Source organism: Sycon ciliatum, chromosome 4 (assembly GCF_964019385.1).
Source record: "Sycon ciliatum chromosome 4, ocSycCili1.1, whole genome shotgun sequence".
NCBI lineage: Eukaryota > Metazoa > Porifera > Calcarea > Leucosolenida > Sycettidae > Sycon > Sycon ciliatum.
Genome location: NC_088646.1, coordinates 9,589,848 through 9,601,079, shown reverse-complemented (window position 1 = coordinate 9,601,079; position 11,232 = coordinate 9,589,848). Strand labels below are relative to the sequence as shown.

At 46.0% G+C, this 11,232-nt stretch overlaps 1 protein-coding gene across 1 annotated transcript in view; it reads right to left on the bottom strand.

The window, feature by feature from the left end:
* The window catches only part of LOC135814361 (lysosomal alpha-glucosidase-like), a 41,116-nt gene that overhangs the window by 10,790 nt on the left and 19,094 nt on the right, over positions 1-11,232 (bottom strand). The window contains exons 10-18 of the mRNA XM_065327473.1: positions 10,837-10,950; positions 8,927-9,011; positions 7,626-7,743; positions 4,344-4,477; positions 3,607-3,641; positions 3,229-3,345; positions 2,733-2,881; positions 1,633-1,717; positions 625-681 (exon numbers count right to left, since the gene is read on the bottom strand). Coding sequence (XP_065183545.1) covers positions 625-681; positions 1,633-1,717; positions 2,733-2,881; positions 3,229-3,345; positions 3,607-3,641; positions 4,344-4,477; positions 7,626-7,743; positions 8,927-9,011; positions 10,837-10,950 — 894 coding nt within the window. The remainder of the gene's footprint in view (positions 1-624; positions 682-1,632; positions 1,718-2,732; positions 2,882-3,228; positions 3,346-3,606; positions 3,642-4,343; positions 4,478-7,625; positions 7,744-8,926; positions 9,012-10,836; positions 10,951-11,232) is intronic.

Genomic DNA, 11,232 nt, shown 5'->3' with positions numbered 1-11,232 from the left:
GAGATGCGTGGGTCAACGGCCGGGATTTCCCTGCTTACGTCACCTATTGACAAGGCTACACCGATTCAAGTTCAAAAGTAGGTTCCCGGGAGTCTCTACGAAATATTTTAGTTTGATATGAGCAACAGGAGTGAAATGGTGGATAGAGATCGATCTCGAGCGTGAGCCCAGCGCTGGTGCGCTTTCCCTGGCTTGCAGCTCTGGGCCAGTGCATCCCGTGGAGTCGAGTATAGGCGCATTGCGCTCCTCTCGTCAAGGCCTTTCCAGGATGCCCAAGATCGTGGAATTTGTCCAGTGCAAACTAAAGTTACGTCCAATTTAGGTACAGATTTGGTTATTGCGTGGGCTTGCTTATATTTTAAATCGGCCAATAAAGGGTTAACCAGACACTCAGATCTAGATTACATCTAAAACTAGAGTATGCACTGTATGTGAATGGAATGCCACCAAATTCTAAGTCACGCTTGAAGCCCATTAGGTCCCAGACACCGAAACTTTAATACACCTAGAATACACATGTTTGTGTAGAATTACATACTACACAGTACACACACACACACACACACACACACACACACACACACACACACACACACACACACACACACACACACACACACATACCGTGTAGAAGTCGTACCAGCGGTCAGCAGGGAAGTACGCCTTCACTGATGTCTCATCCTGAATGGAACAAGTTCAGGCATTCACAGGCACAGCATTGAAAAGCATGAGAAGAGGCTCTGCTTCGCGTGAAAAACAGAGAAATCACGCGGAGAAAAGGTGTCTGGGTTCGAGTCTACGACTGTCTGAGATGATAATACAAAGATGACGTCTGTGTTGTGGTGCACACAAAGAAAATGGGTATGGGTCTGGCGCGCAAACATACGCTTGGCAGCAGGCCTTCAGAGAACTACCGTAATTGGAACGAGAAAATCTCAGTACGCATTGAACGTGATCTCTTTGTACGAACCTGAACACGAGTGCACTGCAGGGTGCAGATTTATTCATGGACCAGGACACCAGGAGATCACTGGGCTGTACTGCACTTGCCAGTTCTGCAGCGTTTACGCTGCCCCAGCATGTACAGCATGTACAGCTGGGGCAGCGTGAAATCTGCACTGATGGTCCCTTTCAGAGCTGCAGCATGATTTTGGTGGTCCTGTGCGCGAGTGCAGGGAGAGCTGTAGCATTGCAATGTGTACATTGGTCTGGATTTCACTTGTCACAGCTGGGGAACATTACTATCCATCACCGCAATGCAAAAAAAGGCAAACATCCTATTCCTTTCATAGTCTAAACAACAATAACAGCGACAACGACAACGACGACGAAAGCAACAACAGCAGCAGCAGCAGCAGCAGCAGCAGCAGCAGCAGCAGCAGCAGCAACAACAACAACAACAACAACAACAACAACAGCCCACTCAGTGTGACAAACTCTTCATTAGCATCGTTGTGCGTGTGCGTGCGTGTGTGTGTGTGTGTGTGTGTGTGTGTGTGTGTGTGTGTGTGTGTGTGTGTGTGTGTGCACAAGCTTGCGCTCTGTATTGAGCCACAGAGTGGATCACACCAAGATGCATTACTAGATGAGAGGTGTGAGCAGAACTGGTACCAATGTATGCACAGTACTCACAGCATCCACCACAGGTGAGATGAGTAGAAACGCGCCCCACAGGAATTGTTTGTCAATGCTCAGTGTTGCAGGATCCTTGGGGAATCTGCATGCAAACAACCACAGCACCGACTATGCGTCAACAATCCACAAGACATGCACTTGCTACAGATGAGAAGAGTATGTAAACAAGCTTCTGCACACAGTGCCAAGGTCAGTAGGTACATGTATAATTATGTGCATGTTACGTATACTACACAGACATACCGTAAAATTCCGTAAATAAGCCCACCCTAAATAACGCCCATGTCCGATAATAAGCCCAGTTTTAGGCGGTGTACACTTCAAGTCCGTTTTAGCGCCAATGCCCGAAATAAGCCCAGGGCATAAAGTGGACTCAAAATGACCAGCGCGTTCGCGTGCGTTCGCGTACATGCCGGCACCTGTTGTGCCTTGTACTTATATAGCAAGTGGTTTACATATCAAATCTGTAATTTATCGCTACATTCTTGGTTACGACCAAATTTCCAGCTGTGGTTTGATGTACCTGTACCGCGCTCAGTGAGAATGGTAGTTCACTGAAACTAGTGGGTTGCTGATAGATTGATCTTCTGCAGATTGCGTCCGAAATAACGCCCATGCCCTAAAATAAGCCCATGCCCAAATATACGCCCGGTTTTTGACCCTCTGCTAAGTATACGCCCAGGGCTTATTAACGGAATTTTACGGTACAGAGTGGAGTGCCCTGAATTTGTTAGCATGATACATAACATTTCCATCTTTTCAAAGTTAGTTTCTTCTTCTTTGTTCAAGCACTAACACAGGCCAATTCCTATGATCTGAAACAGTTCTGGCAGTAAGCAATAACAACCCAGCTCTCTCTCCCTCTCTGTCTCTCTCTGTCGTCTGTCTGTCTTTCTCTCTTTTACACACACACACACACACACACACACACACACACACACACACACACACACACACACACACACACACACACACGCACGCATGCACGCATGCACGCACACACACATTCAGCCACACACAGCACATGCACGCACACACGCACATGCACACACGTACACACGCATGCAAGCGAAACACTGAGGCAATGCTCAACTCACTCAAAGAAAAGTGGCCGCGCAACAGTAGCTCCTTGTGCATGGGCTTGCCAGAACAGAGTGTAGAGAGAGGGCAGCAATGAGTAGCGTATCAAGAGTGCCTTGCGCATACCATCGGCATACTCAGGACTGAAGTGAGATGGCTCCTGGGGCTGTACAAGGCATTAAATCAGAAAGCTAATGTTACGTTCAGAAGTGCTCAATTGGCTCTGTATAATGCAGGAAGGTAAGCAGTACCGGATCAGCTAATCATGCGCCAGTTGGGAGAGACTACCACACATCTAATTAAGATACTGTCCAGACTGAGCAACGTGGTGCATCCTGGCTGACAATTGGGTGGGCAAAACACCTGACAATCGAGAGGGCAAAACGCCTGACAATTGGGTAGGCAACACTCCTGGCTTCAACACTGAATTAAATAGCGTACTAACGTCAACGCCAGTCACCGGGGCCAGAAATCCTTGTAGATGACATACGCTCGGGGGGAAACTCTACTTACTGGACTTCCAATGGAGTTGTGATTTCGAGAGAAAGGATAGAAGGCACCCACTTGCATCCAGCGAGTGCACAGCTCTGGAGTGGTGCTGCCACCGAAGCCACAAATGTCAGCACCGACCTAGGATAGTCACAATGTACAAAGACAAGAAGAGAAACACAAAAATTAGGACGAGAAAACAATAAACTTGACTCGCTTTACAATCATGTATGCAATGAGCATCTTCTCTTCAAGGTGGCTACGGAAGAAAACGTCCAACTCTGGATTGTCACCCGCTTTTGGGCAGAAGGATTTACTAAGTCTGTGCCTGTGTGTGCGAGGAGGCGGGTGTCACCTGAATGGACTTCTCCAAGGAATTCTAAACATATTGAATAGACTTACCAAAGGAATTCCAAACATGTTGAATAGAAGAACACCTGCATGGACAACATCACACCACACAAGGCAACTCGTCAGCAAACAGATCACGTAGAGCACTACTTGTAGAGACCTTTCGACTTTCACACTGTCTTATGGGTGCAAGGTGAGCACAAGTCAAAATGCAGCATGCGCACTGTTTGAGTAGTGTAGTGTAAGACAGAGGAGGGCACGGGCAAGATTGCGAGGTGATTGGTGCAGTGATCGGTAATACGAGTATGTGGGTTCAAGAGTTTTATCTTACAAAAATATACCCCGATATATTATTGTTTTTTTTTAAGAAAAGAAAGAAAAAAAGCAGACATGACACTATAACGTACATGTCATTGTACACATACCGTATTTTACCGGTTGTAAGTCGACCCCGGTTATAAGTCGACCCCCGTATCTGGAGGTCTCAATTCTGCGTTTTAATGTTTTCACCCAACGAAGCATTACTAACCCCTCCCTGCTACTAACACATCAACAAATCATGTAAACATTATTTATTGGGGGGTATAACGTCCCAATCCTTGAAAAATGCCATTAAACTGGCAAAATGTGTTCACATGGTGCACTCGTGCATGCAGTGCAGGTCATTTTTTGTAAGATACTGATAGTTCCCGGTTATAAGTCGAATCCCGGTTGTAAGTCGACTCCCACCCTTTTTCCTTCTATTTTTAGTCGTAAAAGGTCGACTTACAACCGGAAAAATACGGTACCTGGAATAGATAGATACAAGTCAGGCCAGTTGCTATTATTGTCTCCCAGCCAATGACCTCCGTGTGCCCCGCTGTTGGGATACGTGCTGCGCGAGATGACGATACTGCGTTCCTTCAGCACTGTCTTCAGAGCACTTCAACACAGCAGAACACACATGTACATGGCGTAAAATTAAGGTTGGTGCCACGTGAAAGTCAGGGGGGGGGGGGGGGGACACCGATCTAAGTGGGTGATTATTTGTGCAACTCCAGACCACCTGCACCCGGGATCTTGGGTTTGTACACAAATCAACTCTCTACTACCTTGCAGATACGTGGGTCCTTCAAGCAAACCACCAATACCTTTGGGTGTTTTTCGCTGCACGCTCTCGCTAGTGCTGAATGACGTGTGCAGAGCAATTGTGCACTAGCTCGGCCCCTGGATTAATCCAAGTATTTACTTCCCTCATCCGTTGAAGATGAGAGAAAATCCGCAAGATTTCTTCTGTTATAAACGGTTCTTCTTGCTAAACGTTCAAGCTGTTTGCGATGCCCGGGGGCGTTTCATGGACATAAGACTGTTGTTAGCCCGGTTCTGTGCACAGCATTGCACTGCAGTAAGCAATGTCTGCAGTGTAGCCGTGTGGTCATTGGTCAACATGGCATGGTAACACTTTGTCCTTAAGCACTATTCAATGTACATGTCGGACATTCGAAGCTCTGAACCGGTTTCCTCAAGCTCAGAAGCTCCGAGCGCTGGCTGGAGGGTTGACCTCCATCCTAAATGCACTGAAGAAATGTGCGTCAGCCATAGACGAGGGTCCGCTGCCCAAACGCTCCCGGGCGCCATCCGCTGCCCATCATGTGCCGTCAAGTCAGCCGACTGCTGACGCTCTCGCCGCTCGAGACGCCGCCCAGGCTGCACGAGAAAACCTCACGGCAGAGGCCGATGCCGCAATCGCGGAGGCAGCCAAACTGGTGTACGTGCAGACAGCAATTTCAACTATCCGTGTACCTGGTGTGTCCGATCCGGGTCATGACATACACAACGATTTCTTCAGCCTGCATACTTCGGCTATGTCCTTGTCTACGGCATTGGTCAGAACTTGAGAAACAACATGCTGCCCTGGCCAGACCAAGAGAACGATGGACAAGCGCCCCGTGAAATGTGCTTTCGGTAGGCTGAAGGCTCGGTGGCAAATTCTCATACGCAAGGTTGTGAATTTGCTCCAAATCTGATTTATGCTAGTTGAGTTTTGCATAATTCCTGAGAATCACACACTGATTGACATGTTGAACAGGAGGCTGTTGAAGTTCAGTTGAGCCATGACTTCATCGAGGACACCCTGACACCGAGGAACCAAGACCCTGTCTACTCGGCAAAGGCAGGTGAAGGGCAGACAGCACGTAACATTTCGTGTGAATATTTGTCTTTGCAAAGGCCACCAAACTGGTATTACTGAGAGACCTCCCTTTGGTCATCCTTTTTCTTCTATTTTTTACCGACGAGGAGACAAACGCCGCAAAATGGCAATGAATAAAGCTCCTGCCTCCTATATTTCATGCTCTATTTGCGAAACCATTCTAGCTATAACTGTTACAACTGTTTGTTTTACTTCGAAGTAGTTCTTACATACTATGTGATGAGGTTCCACTGATGATAGTCACGAGAAAACGTTCCCGGAGATAATAATTATCAATTTGTATAGGTGTTTATAACGTTTTTAGTGCACAGATTTTTATTCATTGCCATTTTTTATTACCGTAGTAACGGACATATAGGCGCATGTGCCTGTATTCGGATATAAGCGCACTCTCACTTATAAGCGCATGCTCCTATAGGCGAAGCACTACCAAAATTCTCACTTTGACAAAATCACGGATACAAGTCTGCAAACAGTATACAGGAACCATGAAACTGACACTACAAGACCTAGTCAAACACAAAGACTCCGGCAAACGAACTCTGATCGCGCATGAGCGTTTAGGTGAAAAACAATTCACTTTTGAAAATTGGATTCGTTGCAAAAATTCACTTATATGCACATGTGCTTTAATATATTTTTCTTCTTTAATATATGTTCGTTGTTACGGTAACTGGTGTTTTTTAATGGAGGTTGGAGGTGGATAATGATTTCCAAACGAAGGTAAATACCGTATTCCCCGATTATAAGTCGCAACCCATTTTCAGGTCTGAGCCAAATTGTTTCAATACATTCACATACGCAGGAAGTCACACTCAATTATAAGTTGCACCCCCTTCTTAGCCCTTGAAGTGTAGTGTAAAAAAGGTGCGACCTACATTCGGGGAAATACGGTATTAGTTTGCAAGTATCGATGCAAACACACACACACACACACACACACACACACACACACACACACACACACACACATCCAGTCAAATACGGCACTTGTTATGATATAGTATCCGAACGATATTCCTTCGACATTTGTGTCGTTCTGAACTTGATAAATGTCCACCTTATCACGGGTGTTGTGATCCCATTATCTTTACTCTACATACTTGAGCCATTCCCTGTACGATCCTTGATGAGAAGGGAACGAAAATGTTCGGATACTATAATATTATTATGACAAGTGCCTTATTTGACTGAATGTGTGTGTGTGTGTGTTTGCGTCGATACTTGCAACCTTTGGGTTTAGTTGCATATTCTATTCAATGATCAATTGCAGCGCTCCTGCTCGTACAAGTACTATAGAAGTAGAAGCAAGTGCCTCAGCCACCCAGATGTAGCACACCAGTCTGTTCCACCCATGTAAACTCACACCAGGCTGGCGACCAACCAATGCAATACCGAAACAAGCAAAAGAAAGAGCACCTGAGCAATAGCCGAAAATAGGCAAACAGTGGACGAAACGACCACGTTCTGGAATGCGCACAAGACTACAATTATTAGTACCATAATCACTCCACTAGAAGCTGGAGAATTCTGTTTTTTCAATGCCTACCTTTACAGGGCATTAGTATTTCAGTTTAATACCTTCCTATCTGTATTCCAATCATTAAGTCCTGATGTGAGCAACTACAGTGGTGCACCATTGAGCTATGTCAGGATGGCCATTACTTGAGAGGGGCCTTTATTTTTCCAATGGTCTTGGCAGGGATTCCTAGTCAAGTGGGCATTCCTATTTATGAGAAGATGGACTGTATCTCAAGTAAACTTTTAGCCACTTGGCATGATGAGAGCAAACCACTAGACTAAAGTTCCTTGTAGGAAATAGGCAAACAACAGCAGCACTGTGAGTGCAGCTTGAGCTGCACAGACCTACCAGACCTACCTCATTGAGGCGACGGCTTCAAAGTATCCGTACAGGCTGTGCATGTTGTACTGAGTGGTGTTGTAGTTCTTTGCTGACATACACAGTGTCTTAGTGCTCATGTGATCACCACCTAGACCTGTGTGTGAGTCAACATACAACAAACAAGTGCAGACAAACATGCATGAAATATAAGGGTCGTCAAAAGTTGTAACGCCCAGCAATAGTGGTTTTCTCTTTGGAACATGGTACAAAAAGAGCTTGGATGTATATGTGTATCAACCCATACTGTCTTTCTACCCCCCCCCCCCCCCCACACACACACCCACGCACGCACGCACGCACGCTCTCGCTCTCTCTCTCTCTCTCTCTCTCTCTCTCTCTCTCTCTCTCTCTCGCACATACGATTGCACGCACATACACAAACAAGCACACACGCACACCTGTCCTGTCCTGTTGACCCACTGCCTTAAAGGTTACGTGGTCCCATTGCGGGAGGAGGGAGAGGAGCAAACACGCCGGTGCCGGGTCAGGTCCCTGGACTGCCGAAATCTCCGAGAGCAGTGCTGACACACTAGTGGAAACTTGGCACGTTCATCCGTTGTTGGGCGGTTCTGGCGCACACGCACACACACACACATACACGAACACACGCACACACACGCACACACACCTCAGACCTCACCTCAGACCTCAGACATGCCCATCGCGGAAGCGATGATAGCGAACAGCTATGTTAGACATAGCAACTTGTGCTGGGATTACACCATTCAACAGCTTGCAAGGCTGATGAATTGACCGCCACTATTTTTAGCCTGGTATCCACCACACAGCTGTTTGAAGTGACTTTTTCTGGCCAGTGAATCCCTATTTTTCATTTTCCATTTTTTTCTTTTTTCTACACACACACACCACACCACATACTCCGGCATACACTGGCTGTTGGTAACCACCCAGGAGAATGAAAGAAAAGTCAGGAAGAGTCCGAGAAAGAGAAGAAAGACGTGTGCGACCATACTCGTCGGGAATTGAACCCGCAACAAGTGGTGGTGCAGTGGTATGTGCAGTCGATTTCCAATCGCACACACACACACACCCACACACACACACACACACACACACACACACACACACACACATGCACAGGCACACACACACACATGCACATAGGCAGACAGACAGACAGACAGACAGACAGACAGACAGACAGGCAGACAGACAGACAGACAGACAGACAGACAGGCAGACAGACAGACAGACAGACAGACAGACAGACAGACAGACAGACAGACACAAGCTGCATTTCAATACGGGACTCTGACCTGGCTTGTATGGCGGATTCTCCAGAGAATTGTTTGGGCAGCCTTGAACTGAGCCAACTACAAAGTTAGATACCTCATTCATATCCTGTAACACAATACATACCACATGCAACACTCTTGCATAGTTAATCAGGAGCTGATTCAATCAAATCATTAAACAAATTAACAGTATACAGTGGAACCACGCTTTCCGACCACTCCACTAATCCGACCACTCTTGCTCTGTGCCGAATTTTCCTCTATACGTGCATATACAGGATGGTCATTCTCGCAAATCAGACCCCCCTCCCCACCCACCCCGGAAATCACACCACTTAGCCAGGTCCGAAAGGCGGTCGGAATTCCGAGGTTCCACTGTAACGGCTTTCATCACACGCACGCGCGCGCATACATGGATGGCCCCTAAAATTGGTGTGGCTTCTTTTCTTGTTCTGTACTCCTCAGGCTGCACGATTGACTTATAAAAGATGAAACTTCGTTTGCCAGTTCTTTTGTTGTTCCGTGGTGTGATCCGATTATTCAATGTGTTGGGAGGTCCGCTGAAATGCAAACTGTTGATTTTGGTTTGAAAATTGCAAATCACAGCAAAATTTCAAGGGGCCAAGAAATTCAAATATACCAAGATTTGCCCAAAGTATCCCCAGTGTGAATAACATCTCTTGACCATACACAACCCAAACTATGAGTTGACATTCTTCTGTAATAACTAAATACACACAACAACAGAAAAGACACATTTTGTCCGAAAGCCAAGTTTCGTCTTGTGTGTCTTCACCACCAAATGATTCAACCAGAAGAACAGCTACAGTTGAGTCTTCAACTTCACTTTTCTGTGAAATATATATATTTTTTTAAATCGTGAGAATTCAAGTCGGCAGGATTAGCGCAAGCTCCCACGTAGGTAGCAACACACAATTCCCCAAGTATCGCCGAAGTCGCACCAACCTCTTCTTTATTAGGCCAAAACAAAAAATAGGCTTGTTTCCGGTCGGCAACCCCTCAAAAAGGAGACTCGGTCGGCCGGAATGAAACTTTTTTTGAATACTTTTTTTGGTTCCTCAATCTTTGTGGTATTGATGGACAAGAGCACCTACACATGTACATTGTACATACATGTATATCATGGCAAGGATCAATGTCAAAGTTGACTGACTCACTGTTCTTGTACAGCATGTGGTGTATTCCTGTTTTCGTACATCCTGAGAAATCAAGAAAACAGTTCGAGTCCTTCCAGCTCCGTTATTCTAGCTCGTATCGACCCCATAGGTTTTCGAGCCGACAGCTGAGAATCTCTGCTACCTTGTAGGTGTTTCGATTGTGGAATTCGGTTGAGATTTGACGGAGTTATGACTCGTTGAGTGCACTTGCACACATGGCATTGCCACCGTTTGTATACATTTGGGACCAAAAAAAGTTTCAGAATTTGGGAAAAAGTGGCCCGGTCGGGCGACCGGAAACAAGGTCATTATTTGTTTTGGCCTTATATATTTTTTTATTTTAGAAAAAAAGAAACGTTTGAGCTACCTTAGCTGCGGTAATGACAGCAACCTCTGAGCATACCTGTTCGTTTACCAAGTACAGTATGAAGTTACCATGCCGCCCCCTCCCCCCCCCCCCTCTTTCCTCTGGGAAAAGAACTGCATTCTGAAGGGAGTAAGCTAACGCTGCAAGCCCAGCAATCCTAGCGGTGTTTGTCTGCCGAGTGAGCACTGGTCATGGTGCTAATCCTGGCTAGGTCGCCCTTGCACCCTGGCACATCTCTTTTCTCAGTCATCCATGAACTGGTGGGGGTGAGATGGTGTATTTCAAAATGTCCTATCATGCTAAACTGATTCATACAGATGTATGTACACTAGTATATTAGCCCTTTCTAGGCAATGTCAGAATAGCAATGCGCAGAAAAGACTTACAATCCACAGGCCGTCGAACGGAACCTCAGCATGGAAGGCTTTTACTTGCTTGGTCCAGTACTCGATTGCGTTGGGATGTGAGAAATCCGGAAATGCCGTCTCACCAGGCCACACCTGAAGTAAACAGACGAGCAGACACTGTTAGTATTAACCCTGGGACAATGCCATTGTCAAATAGGCAACTTGCAACATTGCATACCCTTGTTTGAAGTACTATAATTCTATTATGTCTTAGCAACAATCAGCATACCGGTAGCTACGTGACTCAAGTATCAAATTGTTACTACCTCCGACAAGCGGAACTTGGCGCGTTTTTTTACTTCAAATTACTCGAAATAACTCACACTTTACAATCAAAACTAATGATTGACTCACCAAAATTCAACTTTGTATTGC